Consider the following 25,478-nt stretch of genomic DNA (forward strand, 5'->3'; position numbering starts at 1 on the left):
AAGACTAAAATCATGGTTTTTAAACATGGCGGTTGCCTATCACGTCATGAAAAATGGAATTTTGATGGTACAATTGAAGTTGTTAAAAAATTTTCTTATGTAGGAACTACATTCAGCTCTAACCTTTCTTTTTCAAAGATGGCAAGTGAACAAGCAACGAAAGGCAAACGTGTACTCATTCACACATTATCGAAACTATATAACTATGGTCAGTTACCTAGACGTGTTTTCTTTAACATTTTTGACACTAAAATGAGCCCAATTTTATTGTATGGTTCAGAAATTTGGGGCGTTCACCGCCAAACCTCAATAGAACTGATACATAACTATGCATGTAAACGATATATGTGTGTAAACAAAAACACTATAGATGCAGCTGTCCTTGGTGACTGCGGAAGACATCCTTTATATATTACAGCTGCAAAGCGAGTTATTCGATACTGGTGCAAAATTGTGAAACTACCTGACAGTAGATTAGTAAAGAAATGTTATAATATGCTATTGTATCTATCAAATAATGGAAAGAAAAACTGGGTTACAGATGTTAAAACATTATTATATTCAAATGGTATGGGTTAGGTTTGGGACAATCAATATGTGCAAAATGAGCAGCTATTCTTAAATCAGTTTGTAACTAGATTAAGAGATGAATATTTACAAAATTGGCATTCTCTTATAAACGATTCTCATAAACTTGTTCTTTATGCCATGTACAAACAAAACTTTTCCCATGAACAGTATCTTGATGTATTAGATATACGTAAATTCCGTAGCGTAATGGCACGATTTCGTACGTCTGCACTTGACCTTGAAATTGAACGTGGTCGATACAATGGAGTAGAGAAGCATTTAAGAATATGTAAATTATGTCAAGTTGAGGTAGAAGATGAGTACCATTTCTTATTAAAATGTTCTAGACTTTCAAACATTCGAACACAATTTATTCCTAGAAAGTTTTATGACAAACAATGTATTCAATCATTTGTTATTCTGATGAGTAGCAGAAACCACTCATTAATTAAAAATGTTGCTATGTATATTTATTATGCTCAATTAGAAAGAAAACGTATACTTGAACAACTTTAGATATATTCTCTGTATAAGAAAGTTACTGTATTGATATCACTATATATGCTCTTGTATCACAGTAAGCATTGTATTATATGTATTTATGTCATTTGTTGATCTTGGGCCGCTGGCCATATGTCAATAAACTTTTTGTCATTGTCATTGTCATTGTCATTGATGTATATATACCTTGTTTATTTTATTTCAAAGAAAGCCATTACTTACAAACCTTAATAAATATTCTATGTAGTATTTCATGTACATAAAGAACATTTGCTTATGATCAGATAGACATCAAGTATGGGTAACAGCCATTGACAGCATGTATACACAGATTTTACAGCTGTCATTGATTCAGTACAATGCATAAAAGAAGACCTTAACCTACGTCAACTTACATATATTTAATAATTAAAGGCGAAATCACATCCTATGGCTCAAAATACCTCCCAATGGAGGTAAACAGAGATACTAGGATACATTGAATATTTAGTTCAACATAATATGAAATAAATTCACAAATTATTGGTTATACAACAAAATTATCGATATTAAACTTTGAATAGTTCCGTGGTTATACACTCGGTCAAACATTTTGGTTTTCGCTACAACCCAATATAGTCTTTTAAAGAAAGAAGGCACAGGCTTACTGTTCAGTTCTCTTTATTCGTGTTACCAAAAGTGACTTCCATGTATCGCATTCTAGTACTATTTGTTGAATGTAAAAAGACATGCGTATGTAAATTCCAACGATTAAAACCGTTGTTTTAAGTCCATCCCCTTGATCTCAGAGGGTTCTCTTGTGATGACTTTAACGAGGATTACTGTTACAGTTATCAGCTGCAAAACATCTCCATTGCAGGACTGAAATTAAAGATACACCAGATGACAGTCTGTTATTCAATATTAGTAGAAAACGTTATCCAAACGAACACTCTATTCAAAACTGACTGATATATAGAAAATCTACTGAGCAGAAAAATGCGCCGTACGTTATCACTGATATTTTCTGCGCCATACGTTATCATTTCTGGAAAATTCCCAGAAATTATACAGCCGTAAATCTAGCCAGAATTGGCATGCATGATTAGATGACGACATATTACAACTTTTAAAAGTAAGTGGTTTGAGTTTATACGCATATATATATAAAAGAAACAGTGAATTTGAGTGAAGAAGCTGTACGTTACCACGATGTTTCCGGTGGAAAACTTTCTCGCTTCTAATCTGGTGACGCGCATTTCAGATGAAGTACGGGACGAAACATCATGAAATAAAATCATATGAGCCGGAAAAAACTGTGGAGAAGGTTATTATATGTACTTTTACACTACAACATCACGATTTTCGCAGAAAAAGGACAAACGTTACTTTTCTGCTGAATCCGCCATCTTGTTTGTTTGGGTAACGGACGGCGTGATTCTCCCCCGTCATAGGTGGGACTCTTGGGGGTTAGAGGATGGTTTTAATAATGTCGATGTAAACATTTTGAAACCTAGTATAATAATTAGAAGAATTGATTTACGCAATTATTACTGCTGTTTTTTTTTTTCAGAGCCGATAGGTGCGATTACAAAAGAAAAAAAACAAACATCTGCAGTGACGGTGATCTCCACTTAAATAATAACGTAAGTGATCTAACTTATTTCGTCCTGTCATACTGAAATCAAAATAATATCGGTCTAAGCGGCGTTTATCGACGATTAGATATCCATTTGCAGTTCTGATGCAAAATAAAGGTAATCACAATAATAAAACGTGAAATTTTTCCACATTCTAAACGAACAATTTTATATAGGTCATTTAACGTTCGATGATTTTATATGGGGAGTTCAATCTATAGTAAGTTCAAATGCTGGTTTCACGCTTCAAATTAAAACCAATTCTTCCTTTACAACAAAACAAAGCGTAGAAAAGAAACAAAACAATAACAAACAAACAATTATAGTTCCAACATAGTACTTAAAGCTTTGATGACAACGATATGTTTTTGAAAATCGAAGTAAAAAAGACAAAAAACCTAGCCAAATTCACAGGCACGAGTATCGGACCTGGGAAGAAAAATATAACCAGATTGATAAAAAAAAAACCTGTGTTGATCTAAATTGCGTCAAAAAAAACAAAAAATGACCCTCTTTAACAATATACTTTAAGTTAAAAGAAGGCCGGAAACTCCAGATTCGAGCCTACGAGCACGGGATTCATTTCCTGTGCCGTTGTGAAAACACTTGTCTAGACAATTAAAAAAAATCTTTTATCACTGGGACTGCAACATTTTTAATTCAGCCCTTTTACACATCCTTTATGGGTTTATTATTTCTCTGTTTTTCCGAAATATGAGTGAATGAGTAGAACCGCATACCTCCAGTAAGCTAGCTTCTTTGCATGAAAAATTCTTATTGCCTGGTAGGATTGGTACCACGAAGCGACGTACGGCAATTTACCATTCGACAACAGAAGACACGATATCTAAACCAATTAAAAATTCTACTTGACAGAAAGATTATGAACCTACGATAAAACTATTTCAGGTGTTGAACATGGGTGTAGACCTACAAACGTATCGTGGGAGGATAGGCACGTTTAAATGTACATTTAGCAAAGATGTCGTCAAATCACAATGTCATATTTACTTCAGTGACTCCATCAAATGCATTGGTAGTTTTATTTTTGTTGGTCTTTTGCTTGTTATGGCGGGCATTGAATCAAATCCTGGTCCTTGGACAATTGGTAAGAATAACATTATTACTAATGCCATTGTTGGCATATTTAAGCTACAGTCAGTATACAATTAATTATTTGTAATTCAATAGTGTTCTCTAAAATATGAATGTGTAAATTTTGGACAAGAATACTGCTTACAAATCACATTTGAGGAGCTGCTTTCCAGGCGAACATCTTTTTTTAAAATCTATACTTTAAAAGCTTTAAATTTTAAAATGGTACAGTAAGGGGGGGGGGGCTTGTGCGATAGCTTGCACTTTCCTGTATCGAACATAAACAGGCTAAACAATACAGAGCCTTCATTTTCAACCATGTCCGTTTTCACGTTCTTTAGCGATTCTTTTTTGTCTATATTGGTACAGAAAGAAATGAAATTATGTAACCTGCTAGTGTGGCTGAATTGTGTCGGGCTTCGTACTTTGAACGTTTCCTTTCTTTGTTGATCTTTGTTATCATTTTAGAGTTAAATATATTTCACTCGTGATCACAACACCGAAACTAACAAATAGTATCAATTTGAATGATAATGTTGCTAAATGTATTTGCCTGGTAATAATTAACCTATCATATCAAGCGTTATCATATAAATGAAATCAGATTTGTCCAAAGGTAAATGAAAACACGTTTAAACTGTACATAATTAGGGTTATGATACATGCCTTACTACAATTTATCTGTATGGCGGTATAACAAATATTACAAAAACTTGGCTTGGTGCACCATTAACTGGTTACTTCCCAAGTAGTAGTGTTTCTGCAAACTGTTCCAAGTCGGTGCCCATCTGTGTTCCTCAAGGTATATGCCTTGTTTTATTTTTCATGTTAATTGTGGGAAAACGTGTTTTGTCGGTATGTCCCATTTTGTTGTCAACGGTAACTATCCCAATTCAGTTATTTTTCAAATTTAAACCAACAACTCCTTCCCCCTTCACTGAATCTCGCCTTTCCCAGTTGATATTTGAATTTTGAAGATTTCTCAATTAGTTCATTTTTTGTACTTATTAGTAGTATTGCTAAGTTTATAAGAGGACATATTGATAGTTAATCATTGTTGCTAATCCTTGTTGCTAATTAGTGAAATAGAGTAAAACGGAATTCCCTAATAGAGGCCTAAACTGGGAAACAAAATGAGTAAACTTTATATAAAACAATAGTTTTAAAACGATAACTATACCAAACTAAGCATTTAAATTATATATATATATATATATATATATATATATATATATATATATATATATATATATATATATATATATATATATATATATATATATATTGAACATTGTTTTAACGTGTTGTGAAGACTTATAGACACGTTACAGTATGTTAATAATCATTTGAAAATTTGAAAACACAGGTATGTATTGTTTCGACAATTAATCTTTGTACAAATATACAAATTGACGTAGTCGACAGACGGAAAAACAAAACAAAAATGTGTCAAATCGAGTGTGCAACATTTTCAATTTTGCCGCTTTGGACGTTTTAAGGGATTCTGTTTTTCTTTATACCTGTTTCATATCAATTATGACCATATCATTAACAGGACTGTCCTATAAAGTAAATTATACTATTTTTTCCTCCATAAGTTCCTGATGATCTTCCGGAAACAAAAAGTGTGTTTGTTAGCGGTTTGCCGGATGATTTTGAAACAGATTATGTGGAGTTTACATTTTCAAAAAGATATGGCAAGGTCACAGATGTGAGAGTAGATGCAGATAGACGTGACACTCTTGTGATAACATTCCAAGACTCAGCTGGTACGCTTACTGTTTTTTTCCTTACAAGTGACCTTTAAATTGTCACTTTGGAATTTCTATTGTATAATTGGCTCTGGAATAAGGCTATAGTATTGCCATAATGTGCTTTCATATAACTCGAAGTTATTGTATAAAGAGAAGATATAGTCATAGTGTTATTAGGAATAATTTTCCCTATTTTTGCAAACCATCTCTTTAATAATTCAATAATTTTACCTATAAAAACGTTTATTTTAAGGTTTGGAAAGTGTTAGAAAAGCCGAACCTATAAAAATTAACCAAAATACGATCGATGTTCAACCTTTTTACGCAAATGTCGTCATAGTTCGGGGTCTTAGTTCGGATTTAACAACACGATGTTTTGATGAGCTGCAGACCTTTTTGGAACAAGAAGCTGGTGGTGGGACTGTAAATACTATAACTCCAGACTGTGAAAACAACTGCGCCTATGTGGTTTTCAAAAATGATGAAGGTATGATTTAGCGATATACAAAGTATACAAGTGCATATAGTGTGAACATGACTTTACATAGCGTTATTAAGGTATTGTTATTTAACGCAGAACTTCCTTTCCGGATCGTATTTCAACAAATGTTTCCTGCACTAAATATTAAAGTTAAAATCAGTAAAAAATTATGTGAAAGAAAACTCGAAGCCAGATGAAGGTAAAAACTGGAATCATTTCCCTACTTTCACTAGCACCCATAGGTTTTTTGTTACAAATGACTAGTACATAAGTCCCTTTTTTGCTTCTTTTCATATTAAAATTTCTGCTATATCAGAGAGTGAGTAAAGGTTGAATTTAAAACAAGTCACCTTCTTGCTACCATACTTTTTCGGCCGAATGGCTTCTCAAATCAGTTTGACTTCCTGTAAAGTTAACAGGGAAGAGCTGAATATACAATGTTAGTAGAATTTTCATTGGTCATTTTAAATTTACAAACTGTAATCTGATAATCTCAATTGCTATTCTTAAACAAGTAGGCTTAAATTAATGATCTTTCTGAAATTGTTTAAGCGTCATTTATGAGTTACAAAATTTTGTCGAAAATAACGTGACCATCAATAATGTTGACGATCCCATAAACTCATTGTTAAAACAATATTGAAAAACACACAATTGATATAAAATGATATATTTATTCCGTACGCAGTTATTTATGGCAATTAAGTGATTGATGTGTTCAGTTGATATAACGTTCCCATCTTTTACTACTGCTGCTAGAAACAACCAAGCACACGTTTGTGGTTAAATGATCAGTGAATGTGCTTTTATTATTTTTAACCATATTACTTGTATTTGATATCAGAATTATTTTTCATTGTTCTGATCATGCCACTCTAGATGATTTATCTAATAATATGTGAGTCTGTGTGATATGTGTAATCTGTGAGTCTGTAGTTTATGATTTTCAAAGAAATGGCTTTTAAAAATTGGGAAATATATTTTTTCCCTAAAATACAAATTAATAAAAATTACAGTTTTGTGCCCTTGGGAAAATATTTTATACTTACTATGTATGGCACGGCAGGATTCAAAAAAATAGAAAGTCTTTAAAGTCTTAATAAAAGAAATTAAAAAAAAAATTAAAAAATGAAACAGTAAACCTGAGCCGAAAGATAATTCAATAAAAAATGAAAATATATAAAATTTTCTTGCAAGAAATTTTAAGAAAAACACATGCTACTTAAAAAATGACTTTTGATGGCTACCTTAAAAGATGAAAATTGTTAATTTCAGTCATACACGTTGGAAGACTGTTCCAGAGTTTAGCACCAATAAAAGTAAAATACTTTGATCCAGAACCTTTAACCTTAGGAAGACAACACCCTCCTTTTTTACTCAGTCTGGTACAATAAGTATGAATAGATTCCTGAGAAACAAAACAATTACTTAAGTACTCTGGGGCCATTTGGTTTTTAACCTTAAAACATGACATAACATAATTTGTTCAACTCTCTTACAAACTGGTAACCAATTAAGGGATTTAATATGGGCAGGGCCAATATGAACTCTGGAATCAAGGTTTAGAACAAATTTTATCATTTTATTTTGTGATGTCTGTAAAAAAAAATTTAAGACCTGATTTAAACCATTATACCATACACGGCAGACATAGTCAAAGTGACACTGAATTAAGGAATTGACAAGCAGTGTTTTTGGTATGCTGTTTAAGCTAATCTTTCTTAAGGTAAATGAACTTTAACCTTGCGTGTGCCTTCTAAATAACTGAGTCTGCCATGGAACCAAAGGACAGGTACTGATCAATAGTTACCCCAAGGTACTTGATAGATGTGGACGCTTCTATTGCAGTGCCGTATCAATTTATATTTAATTTGGAATGTGACCTGAGTTTTTGTTTAGACCCAAACACAATGGACTCAGTTTTACCTAAGTGCAACGATAACTTATTATCAATTAACCATTGACTTACTGAAGGCAAATCTTCAGATACAGAAATGTCCACCTCAGATAAACTTTTTCCAGAAAAAAGTATTTCAAAGTCATCAGCATATAACAACAGTCTATTTTTCACTACCGCTGACATGTCATTGACGTAAATTAAAAAGAGGAGGGGCGCAAGGATTGAAATCTTGGGAACACGACATATTATACTTGAAGTAGAAGAAAAACTACCTGACACATCAACAAGCTGTTGTTTATTAGCTATGGAGGCTATTCGTTGCCAAAAATCCAGCCTTGTTGATCTTAGTTGAACAGATTGTTTAAAAACACAAAACACAATTGTATTTCTGTGTATGTAAACTCCAATGTTGCATTCTCGGACTGAGTTTGCCGATTTAACATTGTAAACATGTATTTCAACAAAATACATTTTGTTCAACCACAAAACATAAACTGGTTTTCTGAGAGTAACAATACCAAATGTTCATCATAACGTACGGAATACTCATTGTTCGTGTATATGCCAAAAAACAGAAGTTACTTTCTAAGCTTTACATTGTCAAACCATCACGATTTGAACCAGCATAATCCGGCTGTACATGTTTTGTAATAGGAGATAAAATAAGCTCCGCCCATTTTCCCGCCCACTGCATCATCTTAAATAAACGTATTATTCCGCTCATTTTTGGTATTTACCGTTAGCGACTGGTCTGAGATCAAAAGAAAGCAGGAAAACAATAACACTCACAGGCGTAGTTTCCGAGCCTCTTATGTGTTTGCAAATCATGACAGTTATTCACCAAACATAATTCACTTGTATGATTGTCATACTATACCTTTATTCAATCAACATCAGCGGACTTTAAAAATGATTTTAAGCCTAATTTACAGAAGCGTCCTTGTGCCAATTCATAATGTTCTATAAAAAAATAAACGCCTACGTAGGAGATAAAAAGGTTTATTAGGAGTTTAAAACTCCTACGTAGGACTTTTAAACTCCTACGTAGGACTTTTAAACTCCTTCGTAGGACTTTATAACTCCTATAAGTCCTACGTAGGACTTTGTTACTCCTACGTAGGACTTAATAACTCTTACGTAGGATATAAAAAGCCTAATTAGGACTTTATAACTCCTACGTAGGACTTTTAAACCCTACGTAGGACTTTTAAACTCCTACGTAGGATACATATCAAAGTACTGAAAGCACAGAGTTCGACGGTCATGTATGCTAGAGTATAACTTAAGATAGCATATTATGTAGTAAAACAAATTATATGTGTTAAGTTGTAATTGTGGCAAGCCGCTTAAGTAAAATTTTTAATACCCTTAGTCTGTAGCCAGAGATGATTTTGTCATTCTCTGCATATATTAAACGATGATTCTGTAATATGTACGTTTAGTTATTTTGATTATACACATGTACAAAAAAATGTATGGGTTAAACTTTGTTCAAAGTAGGATATCATTTATTATTAAACATATGCATGCATAATGCTCCGCAAACCGTTTTCTTCTAAAGTTTAAGGAGCAGGAACAAGACACTTCACTACACCCCCCCCCCCCCCTGCCCCCTATAAGGATTTAATCATTTGAAACGGCCGAAATTGGATAAATTGCTCGTTTTGTTCAGCTTGTTCGTATGGAAAAAGTAATCGTTAAAGCCTTTTAAAATTTTGATATATTCATATTTTAGATATGCTTGTTGTCGAGTAAGTTTTTCGTATAGCTGTAAAGCAATTTTTCGGGATACATCGCAAATGCTTCCAGACACCTCACCCTAAGACACTGTACACTCTAGAAACCTGAGACACTTGATAAAAAGGTGAAGTGTGGCGGCATGGCCGTGTGACAAGTAGCCTAATGATCGCTAGCCGCATGGGTTCAAACCCCGTTAGGTGCAAGCCGTTGCTTCCTTGAGCAAGAAACTTTACACTCATTGCTCAGTACGTACTGGTTGATTCCAGGAACGGATTCGAAAGTGTGTCTATAAGCTTATAGCTTCCTACACAATCAAATTTAAATAAATTCTGTATAAACCAAAGGTGAAATGTCCTCTATATTTAAAATTTGAAATTTCGGCCGGGGGGGGGGTAGTCCTACGTAGGAGTTATAAAGTCCTACGTAGGAGTTATAAAGTCCTACGTAGGAGTTATAAAGTCCTACGTAGGAGTTATAAAGTCCTACGTAGGAGTTAAAAACTCCTAATTAGGCTTTTTATCTCCTACGTAGGAGTTATAAAGTCCTACGTAAGACTAATAAACTCCTGCGTAGGAGTTATAAAAACCTACGCAGGACTTTATAAGTTACAAATTCCTAATTAGGCTTTTTTATCTCCTATGTAGGATTTTTTAATAGAACATTATGAATTGGTACCAGGACGCTTCCGTACTAATTAGATACCCCATTTCCTAGAAAAAGAAACTAAAAAAACCTTGTCAGGTAACTGTCTCAATCTAACTGTAAATGGTTTGAGGGTAATGTTTTTCAAGAAAATTAAAATTATTGTTAAGACTTTATTGAACATGTTCTTTTTAAAGACAAATAACTTTTATTGAGGGGATTCCAATTTTTTTTTAGGAATAAGTACGCAACCTTACCACTTTCAGATTTTCAAGTCAACATCTGACAGAGATTTTGCTACGACCAAATACTAATACTGACCAAATTCTGGCCGCTGTTTTCCTAGAAGTAGCATTAACTATTACATTAGTAACCTTAATACTAGCGTATGGCTTGACAAGAAAAAGTTTTCAACAACAGTAAAATTAAAACCAAAGTTGTATGTACTCCTTCGTACATAACGTGTTATTTCTACCATATTGTATAGATATATTTTCCCATTTTTACCATATTTTTCAATAATAATATTTAAATGAGTCCAAAGGTAAGTACGTTGATTATCAATTAATGTATACCTTGTTTATCCTATCTCTAAGAAAGCCATTACTTACAAAACTTACTAAATATTCTGTGTAGTATTTCTTGTACATAGAAACAGCTCTCTGCTTTTAAACAGCTATTGGCAACACAGATCTTAGAGCTGTCATTGATTTAGTAAAATGCATAAAGGGGTTCGCTGAAGACCTTAACCTACGTCAGGTTACATATATTTAATAATAAAAGGCAAAAGCACATCTTATAATTCAAAATATCTCCCAATGGAGGTAAAATGAGATGCTATAATGCACTGAATATTTTTTAAACATTAAAATGGGACAAATTCACAAGTGTTTTGTTATACATCGGAATTATCAATAGTAAACGTTGTCTATATAGTTCCGTAGTTAAACACATGTTCACAAATTTGGGTATAGTCCTTCAAAGAAAGAAGGCACATACTTACTGTTCAGTTTTCTTATTCATGTTGCTAAAGGTGAAACTCGTGTATCACATTCGAGTGAAAAACAAAATAATTCGTGTACTTTTGTGAACGAGTTTAACAATTAGTGCCGTTGTAACGTTTTGAGGCACACAAACCATGTCCCACATGAAGAGTGGTTTTTGTCTTTATATATGGGAAACATCCCTTTATGTTAATTCACGAACTTTAATTTTTGCATATTATTATGCTCATTTTTAGTATAATGACGTTCTACCAACGTCGTTACATTGTTTCATTATATCTTAACCAATTTTTTATTACTTGAATATCCTGTGCTAGAATACGTTTTAACAAAACAAAGTCAACTGCAATGCAGTTGATGTATGTGGCATATATAACAGTTTTATTTGATAACTCATTATTACTGTACAGTCAGAGTTGCTTCTCTTTATATTCTGCCCTCGTGAAAATTTGCTCCGCTTTTAAATCTTCGTCTTTTTCCGTCATAATGCCATATATGGAAGTTGCATAATCGTTTACAAATGTTAATCGCCTTAGAATGTAAAAGGAAAGTGTGGTGTTGTCAACCTGAGAGTGTAAATTGATGCAGTAACATTCTCAACGTCATGATGTACGGCATAAATCGTGTTGTGTACGTTCTATCGTTTACAATTCTACATGTCGCAAATTTGAAGTTATACATTTCTAAATACAGTTTGCAATTTATCTAAGTTGCATGTTATCGGCTTTCATTTGATCAAATTGAGATAATCAAAACGCTTAATATCAGTGCAGTATGTAACTATCGGTTACTCTACTAATCTCTTTAGTAGAACCGAAGTATGCATCGGCAAGTTTCAAATGCTGAATTTTTGGCAACATATACCCTCCATAATTAACAGTCTGGCTCATTGGTACGGCTCAGTTATTGTTCCTCATTTCAAATCAGGTAAGGTCACGCAGCCAAATGTCGCGCGCCAATACAAGTCGCGTAGCACCAGCTTTCCCAGGCATGCTTGTTCCAAGTATGACAAAGGCGCGCAAAAAGAGTTCGCGCAGAAATTCCTACTTTATCTATATACAGGCCACTTTATTCAAATGTTGAGCTTTATATTGTGAAAACGGATTTTCTCACTTAAGTTTTCTACTGTTAATAAGTTTAAAGAACAAGCGAATCAATCGCTACCTTCAAGGCCAAGGTGACACTTGGTAACAAAATGTCAACATTGTCTTTTTGAGGGTGTTTGTGGTGTTTAGTTCATAACTGTTTCCTCTATCAAGGAATTTTGAAATAACTTAGCACAAATGTTTAAAATGATAAGACGATGTGTTATGCACAACGCCCGGACTCTTATCTACAAGGTGAAGGTCTCATTTAGAGATCAAGGCTTGACATGGTCTTTTGTAGGGTATACTTTGTGTTCTGTCCATAATATTTTTATTGTTCAAAGGGTTTTTTTTTAAAATTCTTGGCACAAATGTTGACAATAATGGGACTATGTATCATACGCAACAGGCAGACTCCTACCTTCAATGTCAAGCTCATAATGGGTGTCAAAGCTTTACATAGTCTGTTCTACGGTATATTTCGTATGGTTTATCAGGATTTTGAAATAACTTGGCACAAATGTTCACAAAACAAAAGACGGCATGTCATGCGCAACATCCAGACCCATACTTGGAGGTCAAAGCCTAAAATAGTCTGTTGCAGGGTATGATGCCAAGTCAGGCCCATGCAAAGAAAATGCCGTTATAAATTGCCCACATACCTTGATGGTGACTGGCACGAAATTTACCCTAAAACAGACCATATCCTATATTGATCCTGTGTTTGTCACATTTTGCGGCTTTGAATTAGTTACAACAACTATACTATACAAATGTATTTTTGTTGACACATTCTAAGGAGATGTTTCATTATTTTTCTTTAATTAATTAATTGTTGCTTGCATGTGCAGATTTAGCACTGATCACAATTTTGCACAGAAGTCCAGATCCATATCACAATCTTTGAAATAGAACAATCGATGCTTTATTACTTCCCTTAGGCGGGGGACGTTTGTAACTCTGTTACAAAATCTTGTTTAGTTTATATTGGTGTCAAGAATATAATAAATGTTTTAGCTCTAATACTTAATATGCCCTGCTTTTTAAAGTGAACAGAATCTTAAATGAAAGACTGCTTTTATCTTTTTCAGGCGCTAAGACGGTCATCAGGAAAGGTGCGTTGATTTTTCAAAAGCATAGTCTGACAGCTTCTTATGTACATGAGAAAAATACTTACATCACTGACTGTTCTCCTTCTGATCAAAAGTTAGAGATAGGTAAGGAATTTATACAACCATCAAAGGCACATTATGTCTTAGAAACGGATACATTTTATTTCTGAAGAAGGGGCAACAATTACTTATACAACGTTTAAATACTGTTCCATGAGCATACAAAATACGTGATCACTTCAACTGTACTTATTTTCCAAAAAGCAACAGACGCCAAACATGATTCAGGCTATTGGCAAAAGTACCTTTTTAGAATTTATTATTATAGAACTTCAAAAAAACTTTTGAGACACAAGAGCAAACGCACTACTGTATCTGCGGTATAATGAGCCTTTAAGTTCTTAGTATAAAGTGTATGCCTTTAATATTTACGCGAGTTTTTCTTATACAGTTAAATATCTGTATGGAATAGTTCAAAGTTACAAATACACATGATATTTATCGAATGGTTTCTTCAAACATCGATTTTATTGTAATAATTCGTTGGGCTGACATGTGAGCAATGTTTCGTTTGGTTTTTCTTCGCAAGTTCGCACCAACAATGAAAATTTCATGTGAAGTTTTGAGGAGCAAGTGGTTTGAAACTTAATATCTTAACTACTTTGCCACGGGCGCCCCATGTGGTCATAAAGTAGGACTTAACTTCTGAAGCTCTCAGTTTTCCTAAAATTGTATTCCTATTGTGACCACAAAAATGATTAAGTGTGCTATGCAGTACGGCATAGCACAATTTGCGTCCCTTACAGCATTGTCCGTTGACATCTACCGAATTTGAACGGATATTGCTATAAAAAGGGAATATTGCATTGAACCACATTCACAATCTTGAATGCACATTCATTTGCAACACATTTTTATAAATATGACGCATTATTTTGTAAGAGGTGGTCAAAATGTTTTGACATGCCAAATCTAGATCCTGAAAATATTCTAGGTTAAAATCTCGCATAATACACGCCAAAACCAGAAGTGGTGATACGTAGATTTACTTGAAAAAGTAAAACTGCAGCGAATTTTAACTGAAAACTTGTTTAACAATACAATTTTAAGGCATCAACGGCAGAAGTACAAGTCTCAAGTTTGAAGAAAGTAACCCAGGATAGTTTTATTTTGTAAACAATCGCATCCCTAGTGTGATGTTACAAGTATAATGTAATAACATGTTCGATAATACCATATCATGCGTAAACGAGTTATCCGTTTTTGTGGCAATAAGTATAAAAACATAAAAAACTATTATACATTAGTTATGATAGGGATATGACATTCCGCATTATCTATGAACTGAAAATGTAAATACTTATACAGATAATTATCTGATTCTTAACAAACACAAACGTTTTATAGATAAACAGATAATTATCTATTATTTATCTGGTAACTGGCAGTTCTGGGCACTTTTTAGTGTTTTTTTGGAAGGTAGACACTTATTCCTTATTAATCTATCTAATAGAAAAAATATCTAGTTAGTCTGATAAATATCTATTAAACTAACTTGTTAGTCAAATAGTTAACACATGGTTAACTGTTGGCAGAAAAATGCCACCATGTCTATGTCTTTGTACAATTTTAATGTAGTATTTTTTTCTAGTATTTTGGCCTCAAGTTCTACATATATTTTACGCTATAAATTATTTGTTATATAAAAGAAGATACTTAACCTAGATTCCTTGCCCATATCTGATGAAAATGGTGCAAAATAAAATGATTTTAGCATCTAAGATATTGCAATTATTTAACTTACAACAGTGTAAACAGTATTTTCCGTATAACCAAACCACTCAGTAGCATGATAGTATCCTAATTATCTTTTTCTCTTTGGAATTCTTTCAGTTCTTGCATTTAATCTAATATAATTTATTTAAGTGTAAATAATAATAAATAAATGTCATTAAATAAGTTTAAAATAAAAAATATATTTTTACACCACCAACTCAAAATACGCATTATCTGAGAAATTGTGATAAAATGAAAAATTTAATGTCATATTTGTTATGTAAAAATGTTTATTTCTGTAATATAAGTTATAAGAGAGCACTTTATTCAACAAAGCTAGAAAAAAAAATGACAAAATGTGCATCACATCTTTTAAAAAAGGCATTTTTTCTACTTTTTTGGCACAATTTTCTCTTGAAAACTATCAAAAAGTTCTTTAACATTAAAAAACATATTAAAACTTCATTTATGTCATATATTTGTTACAAAAATGCATTAACAGAATATACGAAACTGTTTTAAGTGGTTGAAATTAAGTATATCAGAGAATATGGAAATTTTCATATTTTTTGCGGCCATCTTGAACACCATCTTTGATTTCTCGGACGGCAATATGATTTGCGGCTATCACCCTCGATATTCTCACAATTCAGATATACCTGTTACAGATTGTGCATAAAATTATTAGGAGCCTTTCATGCAGACAGAAACCTCCTCAGATATTGTAGTATGGGCAGATATGTAGGGAACATGTCATTAAATTACCAATCCTGTACATAGTAGTAAAACTCAAAGACAAAATGAAGATAATGAGCAAGATAACAAATATAAATAAGTGTTTCGTAAACCAGTCATTTGTAATACGGCTCCATACCATTTCACCTACCGGATAAATTTATAAAGTAGATTTTACTTTTCCAGATTTTTAAATAATTATTTGTCTTTATAGTTATACACGCTTTAATGGAAATTGCATTGTTTTTACAGGAAGCGATGAGGAATCGGTTAGAAGTACACACTTTAACTACATCCTGCAGAAATGTGGACTAGAAAAAGAATATCCAAATAAAATAAAAGTGAGGGACGTTGTTGCATTAGACTTAATTAAAGAAGACTCGAAACAAATGATCAGTTACAAAGATTTACCGTGGACGTTATTAAGAGGTCTGATCAACGTTAACTCAGATGCTAGAGACCACACAATGAATGCGGATGAATCGAAACAAACTGATGATGACATATTAGAAATTGATGATGACAGTAATGACGAGTTAAGTCCACTAGATGTTTTTCATGTTGTTTTTCAGTGCTGTAATTCTATGTTACAAGAGTTGCTTTTTCAAAAACTGTATCTATGCAAACGTGCAGTTCCCTTTATTCATATTAGATATCAGGATAATTTACCATGTGCTGCTATTTGGCCCTTAAGATCTCTAAAAATCCATAGTAAACTAGAGATTAGTGAACCCTCTTCCAAATTTCTCGAAATAGGAGTTTTAGATATTCCTTGTAATGTTGTCACTGTTGCGCGGATAGGACGCCCAGACTTTTCCAAATCTACTCTGATCAATGAACTTCTCTCTGATAATGAAAATAAGGTGTTTTATAATCAAGATTGTAATAAGGGAAAGACTAAACGCTTTTTAAGTGGAGGTTCTGTGGACATGTTTTGGTTGCCAGTGGTGCCTGATCGCTTTATATTTGAAAAGGCAATTACATTTTTAAACATACGAGGTGATTTTGATGAGTCTCGTTCTGATAACATCAAAGAATTTACAATGGCTTTAACAGATTGTTTATTGATTGTATTGGATATCGAGACAATCGTAAATGATAAACATTCTTTCCAATGTATCCTTACATATTTTACTTCCCATCGTATCATTCTTGTTATTGTTGGACCCATCATAGGCAACAGCAAAATAAAATGCTTGAAAGATTTGAATGATAATTGGAAGAAAAAGGCATTTGATATACGCCTGGTATTCACACATCCACAAACTGGGCCCAAAAACGTTTTAGAAATTTCGAAAGATGTGTCTTGCAAACTCAAAGCTCAGTTAGAGGGGTTCGAAGCTAAATCGTTAGAAAATAGAATATCTTCAAAAAGAATGATTAAAACCGACGAAGAAGACGAGCATTGTTTAGCAGGGAGAAAATACGCAGAGGAACTATTTACTTCATCAAATATTAATTACGATATCAAACAACCACTGGAAAGGATGATAACACCTTTTTATTCATCAGCCTCAAAGGAACTTGGTAGTCTCATGAAGTCACTCCAAAGGGCAAAGAATGAAAAGGAACGTAGCAAACATGTCAAAGCTATTACATGTACAAAGGAGGATCAACTTAAACGTGTGCCGAACTTTGTTGTAGAATTTACAAAATGTTTATCAAAGTTATATGCGGACCAGCTACGAATTTATTTTTTTCTCAGTTGGATAAACATATTTTTTCAAAAGAAAGGTAAAGCTTGGCACATGCCTGTTGAAGATACATTTAAGTATGATTATATTTTAAGAGAAATCGGCTATATCTATGATGCTTTGATATCTTTACGAAAGAATCCTGAAGATTATGAATTACCGCCTCCAAAACAGATAGCTGAAACCTTTTCAACACTTTTTATTGATGGATATCCACTTGAATTGATTGAAGGAGACAACTTTTATTTACCTTCTGAATGGATAAACTTAGTTCTAGGGTCGGTATCAAAAACCACAAAGGGATCAAAAATTTTGTCTCTTTCCATTCTTGGTGTTCAAAGCTCGGGAAAGTCTACATTCCTGAATACGATGTTTGGTTCGCAGTTTTCTGCGAGCTCAGGTCGTTGTACAAGAGGTATTCATATGCAACTTATTCCAGTAAATTCGAAACCTATATCTTCTTTATCACCATTCGATTCTGTTTTAGTTCTCGATACAGAGGGTTTAAGGGCACCAGAACTTTATAATGGAATGTACGAGCATGATAACGAATTAGCGACAATAGTAACTGGTATCGGAGATATATCAATGATTAATATATTGGGTGAAAATGCTGGAGAAATTCATGAAGTTCTTCAGGTAATTGTTCATGCCTTCTTAAGACTTAAAATTGCTAATGAAAATTTAGATATTTTTAAATGTTGTTATTTTATACATCAAAATGTTACAGGTGCGACAGCAAGAGAGAAAAGGGAACAAGCATTAAAAAAATTAACAACATCTCTAGATATTGCAACAAAAGAAGCTGCTGATCTTCAAGGCATAACTGATTTAAACTCTTTCAACGACATAATTGAATTTGAAATGTCTTCCGGTGTGTGGTATTTGTCAAATTTATGGCAAGGAATATTCCCAATGGCTTCTGTTAATACTGAATATAGTTCGCAAGTACGCTGCTTTCGCAAAGAACTCCTTGAAAAGGCTTTAGAAATAAGGCATAAATCTTATAAATCAATAACAGAAATAGCACTTCACATAAATGAATTATGGAAAGGTGTATTAAGTGAAGATTTTCTGTTTTCTTTTCGTAGTAATCTAGAACTTAAAGCACATGTTCAATTATCAGAAGAGATGGATAGACACAAATTTGAAATGGAAAATATTATGCATCAAACCGTTACTGATCTATTTCGAAATCAAGATTCAGTTCAGATTGAAGATGATTGTTTATATTCCCCAAATAAATTTAATGAATCACTTCGTGCAAAATTAAATGAGGAAGAAAGTGCATTTCTGAACAAAATATGTGAATACTTTGAAGCTAGCGAATACAGAAAAATCATTTACCCGTGGAAAGATGGAACGCTTGAATGTTTCAAAATGTTTTGTAGACAATTACTTGATCAAAGCAGATTTGAATGTCTTAAGATGTATGAAAATATGAAAGTTTATAAATGGACTCAGAAAATTGACAATGTTCTCAAAGACAGACTTTTTGCAGAGTCTGTTAAGTTAGCACAAAAAATGAGAGAAACAGACTTCAAGCCAGATGATAAAAATATACGTAAGAGATTTAATGAGATTTGGGAGTTATTTTCAACACCATATTTGTCCGAAAGCTTGAAACAAAATGATATAGAATTAAGTGAAATTTTCAAAAACGCCTTGTACGACATTTTTAGCAATGATAAGGCCTTACTAAGACCACATCTTGAAAAAAAGGATTTCACGTACCTTGAAACTAAGTTGAAAGGCACATTTGATGATTTAGATATCAGACAAACTGGTAGGATCAGGGTCAGATTTTTAAATGATATCGTCCGAAAGATATCAGGATCCGAAATAACAGTCATTAAAGAGCATATTGAACAACTGTTTGATCGTATTGACACGAAGTTAAAATTTTATTGCTTGGAGGAAACAAATATTACAAAGCAAGCTGTAAGACATTTTCTAAGCGAAATCAAAGACATGATGACACGATTTAAGACAGAAAATGTGCTAAAATTTCATCTGGATAAAACAATGTCTATACAAATCTTCATTCATATAAGTCGAAGAACTATGTATCTTTTTGAAAAACAACAACAGAGGTTCGTAGAAACAATACAGTCACGTGTTACAGAACTTAAGTTCCAAGCAGAGAAATTCTTTTTCTCGTCTCTTGATGAGCGTAAAAAGAAAGAACAAGCATTATTAGAAATGAAACGTATTTTCACTACTTCTTGCCGAGAAACAGTGGAAATAAGCTTAGCAATTTCAGTTAAAAAAGAACTGAATAAAAAACTTCCAACATCAAAAGTTGTTATTTTGAGGGAAGCCATGAAGAGTTTAGTAGAAAGTAGCAAATTTGAATGCTTTCAGGAGTACATTAATTGCCCAAATATGTACCTCGAAAAATGGATATCCAAAAAGGTCACACATATTTTTGCTAGCGGTAAAGATTCAAAACAAGATATTTATTTCAAAGCAGCAAGTGAATTGATTCAAATTCAAGTGCAAAAAATAAGACAAGCTGTACAGAAGTCTCCATGTGACTCAGTTGACAGTTATGTCGAAGGTTTGATTGAAAACCTAAAATCAGAAGGCATAATTATTGATAGTCTAAACTCAGTAAAACAAAGTCTCAACAACCAGAATAATGCCGATTTAGAAAGTTTCAAGGATAGCTTGATTACAAATCTAGTTGAGATTGAATCTAGTTTAACAGAGCAATTTGCTTATGTGGACCTAAATGATGTAAAATGGAGAGGTCTTAATCCTATACTTGAAATAATAAAGAAAGCTACAGGTTGTCCTGAACAGTGTCCTTATTGTGCAGAGCCATGTATTCTAGATTTAAATCATGATAGAAAACATGTTTGTTTCCGCCACAAACCAAAAGGTTGCAGAGGAATTCATACACTTGGATGGAAGAGTATAATATTGTCTACTTGCAGCCTTGATGTCAAGTCTTCAAAAAAACATAGTTGTGAAGTATTTAGTTTTAAGTGTAACGAAGGTGAAGAACGTGCATGCCCTAAACAATTTCATAGCTACAGCCATTACAAAAAACACTTTCCATCTTGGGACATAGGCACATCGGACACAACGGATAATTGTACAATATGGAAATGGTATATTGTAAAGTTTAGAAAAGAATTGTATGACAAAGGGCTAGATTTAAGTAGAATTCCTTTAGCTTGGGCAGACATTACCGTTAGTGATGTATTGCTAAGTCTAGAGGTTATCGACTATTCAACTTGAGAAAATTAAAAATTAAAGAATGTTTTATCAAAATAAAAGTCACTCATTTAAACGTGAGAGGAAATGCATTCTTGTGTATCAAATCATCATATAGCTGCAAATCTATGTAAAGTCAAGTGTTCCCAATTTTTGAATAATTCAATTCTTCCATTTGTAATGGTCTCTCAGATACAACCACATATTTCGAGCGATTCTCAGTAAATGAGCATACATATTAAAGTTATGTTAATTATGTTTCAACCTTCAAATGCTTGTAACGGGTGTCTATGGAATTCGTTTACTAGTATCTTTGAGATATATGTTATGTATTTATTCTTATGTTACTAACAATGACTTTTGTTTTGTTTAAGCAATATAACATGTGGTTAAAATACCTTTTATGTACTTAGTGAAGAAAAAATCCGTATCATAACGAAAATCATATCCTGCATCTTAAAGTACTGCACCTGTAAACATTTCATTACGTACGGGTTATAAATCAAGTAATATTAGAATTTATCTTTCGAAATTTAATTTTACATGTTATATTTATCTTTACTAGTGTTTGATTATGATGTTTTTATTATGCTTTTCTTTTGTTCTTTTTTTCTATCTTTCTTGTGTTTTTGGGAGGTCGCTTTTTTTTTGGAAATTTTCTAAATATTAACTGGAATATCAAAATGTTCAAAATATGTTATATCCCCACTGAAAGTCCTCAATAATTTCACACGAATTTCACATAAATACACGAGGTCTTGAGGTGAAAAATAATATTTATTATATTCAAAAATTGTTAATGATCGCTTCTTAAATAAAAAAAACACTTTTCGTAGAAGAAAAAGTTACATAATCCGACCTTATTTCCGTTATTTTCGGCTGAAGTTTATATTAGACATAAGCGGCAGCCATTTGTTGTGAATTTTATGTGAGGAAAATAATTGTATTTGATTCGAGGGGATTTAATTTATATTTGTAACTGATACATCTATTTATGAGAAAGAAAACCTATTTGAAAATTTTAAAAGACATAAATAATTGTTGACAGACGTGTAAACATTCAAAAAGCGACTAATAATTTGGAAAACATGTAAATGTTGAAAAGCTGCCCTACAATACTTGGTTGTTTACTTATTCTTCGGGCTAGTGACTGTCATTGGTATTCATTTTGCATAAGCCAGTTATTGCTCCTAGGATATTTAAATATGCCAAAATGTCATCAAGAGCAGTTTTGCATGTAGGGGTTAGTGTTGCTTTTTTTCTTTCAGGCTGTAAAAATAAAATAAAAATATAGAGACGATATTTGATGGTTGGTAATTTAAACGAATTCAAGTAAGATTTTTTTCTTTTGAGTACTTTTGAAATTTAAGATTCACTTTGGCGTTTGTGTAAACAGCCCTAACAATGTCAGAATTGTAACCAAAATAAACAGTAAGTACCACATAGAGAAAATCTTTAAAAAGTAGTCTCGTCATTGAAAGTGGTGAAATTATATTTTGATAATTTTCACTGTGAAATTATCAAATATAATTTTCACGGATAAATCAGTAATCCACTCAAAACCATAAGATAAAAACATTTATTTTTTGTCGTACAGAGATCCATTTTGATATTTAAAAATATTTTTGGCATGGACTTACATAACAGATCGTCGACTACATGAGTTTGGTACTTTTGGCAAGAAAACGAGCATCATTTTATCATGGAATGAAAATAATAGGATGAACTTAGGAATAAATATATACAATGTATTATCAAACAATTGGCCACAGCCGAATATGTACACATTTATAGACTTATCGATAAACGATGGCCAGGTGATAGTGAGCATGCTTGGAATTTTCATGCACAATGCCTTCAAATAAGTAACAAAACATTATCTGGTAAAATGTACATGTTTTATAAGTATTATCAAGATTTATTATTCAGGCATTTTTTATTTAATCAATGAATTTTTACTTTATCGTGTAATACAGTAATAACTATTAATGTTGTTTTGTGTTACGGTGTCTTTCATATATGTATAAAGCTTAAAAAATTCAATCACATATATAAAGTAATAGAAAATTCGCCATGTATCTTATCTTAATATAATGTTATCTCAAGTCACTTTCATGATTCATTTCATAGAAATGTTGACTTTCAACCTGGAATTGCATAACATGAAATATAGTTCGAAATATGTCACAATTGACCTTCTCTAAGCCCCTTTACATGTCTTTAACCATTTTTATCATATTTCAAGTTACAGACTTATGTGAATTCTTTCTTTATGTTGTTTTATACTACAAATTTAGCTTTTTTATGGATGAAATCAATTAAAGTTCAGACCCAAACATGTATATATACAATGTATATATCATATATCATTTTTCATGTGTTGCAAAATTATCATATCATTTTTGCATGGATAAAAAGAATTTAAATGAATTTCGAATTCTGAACCATTTGAAGTGTTGAATAAAAACTAATTGATTTTTATTTTAAAAAAGATTCCTTTATTATACATATCCCATTCCTTTTTGTGTATCAAATAATATTTTTATGGATGAAAACACATAGCTATTTTCATAACGTAACAATATCATTAATAATTAATTTCTTTTAAATGTATCATTTGTTATTTGTAAAATTATCACTTCAGCAATTTTACATTGAATAAAAGTGATTTTATAACTTACAAATTTATTTACGTAATCTTTTGTATGTTTACATGTTTGATTTGCTCATGTTTGTGTATGATATACAAACTGAGTGTTATTGTAAATAAAAATTGAAATTGAAATATATTCAAAAGTTCAATAAGAGAATACATTTTTGAGATGATGTAGGTGAGTCTCATTCATGTGATACTTTTTGTTTCATAAATGCCCTCTTTTATTTGTACTTTGATCTGTGGTCAATGAAATTGAAAGCAGAGTCGTAACTAGGGGTCGCAAATTGGATCACCCACTTGATCACTTATGACACTAATAGTTTTGTGATAAGGCCTTATAAACCAAGGCCACATTTATCGGTATTTCACACCTGGCATGTAAAATAACGAGAGTCGACTCTGGAACAGAGCAGCTGTTGTAAATATTCATAATGCACCAACTAATTCTGGTGCCTTAATATGTACAACCGAACCGCCAAATTAAATACTGGACGTAATTTCTTTAATTCATTCATTTATCATTTTATACGATGCTAACTGACCCTGTGACACTTGATACTATCCTGCTTTATGTTTCTTATCAATATGTTGCATGTGAGTAAAATGTAAATTGTGTTAGGTTAACTTGTTTTAAACCACGTTGATTTAAATATTTGTTATATGCTTATATAATGTACAAATTTGATCATGATTTAAATATATGTAAAATAATCATTAAAATACATGTATGTTACAACCTGATAATTTGTTACACATTTCTTATAAATAAATCACTTATCAAATCATTTGTCGTATATTTTTTCTCAATGTTCATTAAATCTTTGATAATATCTGTATTCTGCCAAATTAACCTGGGTCATATTCGGTATCGTAAATATAAATAATCATAACTTATAAAAAACGTTGAAGTTTGATTGCATTTTGTAGTTACTTTGTCAACAAGGTTAAGCATGATTCATATTCACTTCCATGGATAAAATTGCCCTAAACAGCTAGTTTATGTGGGATTAAAACGTCTATCAATGATCTTTTTATTGTAAACTAGCAGTAGATACACAATGCGACCGCCTCCGTGGTCGAGGGGTTAGAGTCGATGACTTCTAATCCAGTAACCTCTCTGGCGTTGGTTTGATCCCCGGGAGATGCTTTGGTAGGAATGTAGTCTAGTACTGGTGTAACTCTTCTGGAACGATGGTCAGTAAACTACCCGCCTATATGACTGAAATACTGTTGGGAAAGGCTTAAAATGAAACAAACAAACAAAAGATACACAATGCACTCTGAAGTTTATAAGAAAATGAACGTTAAACATCATTTCTGATTAACGAAGAAATTATTATGTCAATAGAATAACATTTTAACGCTTTAAGATTTCACCGTAGTAGAACAGACGCCTCTATACTACTCACCGTCTCAAATTAATTGTGTGCACGAACTTTCCGAACAGTTACGTTTGTCAAATATTTTTACAAAGCAAGAAAATAAGAACGTATGGTTTGCTGTCTATATGGTGTACACAGTTAATTGTACATTATCGGTAGCATTAAATTCTGACGTTAATGCCATACATCAAACTGTAATACATAGAGTGTTTTTATTTCAGCCGAAGGTTGTCTAAAATCTTTTTGACTTCCAGAATTGTCATGGGTCATTTTAAAATAACAAACTGATGTCTAGGAGTCTTATTTTATTTGACTTATAAAAACATTGATCGAGGAGTAATTGAATCGAGTGATTGAGAACCTTCTGAAAGTCAAAATATTTCAACATGCAAAGCTAGATTTTGACATACTTTTTTCTAGATCGGAATATCACTTCTATGTCGTAAAGAGGAGATATTTTACCCAAACATAAAATAGCACAATATATCAACTCGTAGTACAGTTTGTTGG

General features: G+C 32.4%; 1 protein-coding gene across 1 annotated transcript; it reads left to right on the forward strand.

The window, feature by feature from the left end:
- Positions 1-2,615: 2,615 nt before the first annotated feature.
- Positions 2,616-24,371, forward strand: LOC132737526 (interferon-induced very large GTPase 1-like). The gene is made up of 6 exons (XM_060724825.1): positions 2,616-2,696; positions 3,600-3,798; positions 5,384-5,554; positions 5,793-6,026; positions 13,483-13,608; positions 16,267-24,371. Exons 2-6 carry the CDS (start codon positions 3,609-3,611, stop codon positions 20,952-20,954), a joined length of 5,409 nt encoding a protein of 1,802 aa, XP_060580808.1. The 5' UTR covers positions 2,616-2,696; positions 3,600-3,608; the 3' UTR covers positions 20,955-24,371.
- Positions 24,372-25,478: the final 1,107 nt, after the last annotated feature.

This window comes from Ruditapes philippinarum, unplaced genomic scaffold (genome assembly GCF_026571515.1).
Source record: "Ruditapes philippinarum isolate M1 unplaced genomic scaffold, ASM2657151v2 ctg9104_1_1_1_1, whole genome shotgun sequence".
NCBI classification, from domain to species: Eukaryota; Metazoa; Mollusca; class Bivalvia; order Venerida; family Veneridae; genus Ruditapes; species Ruditapes philippinarum.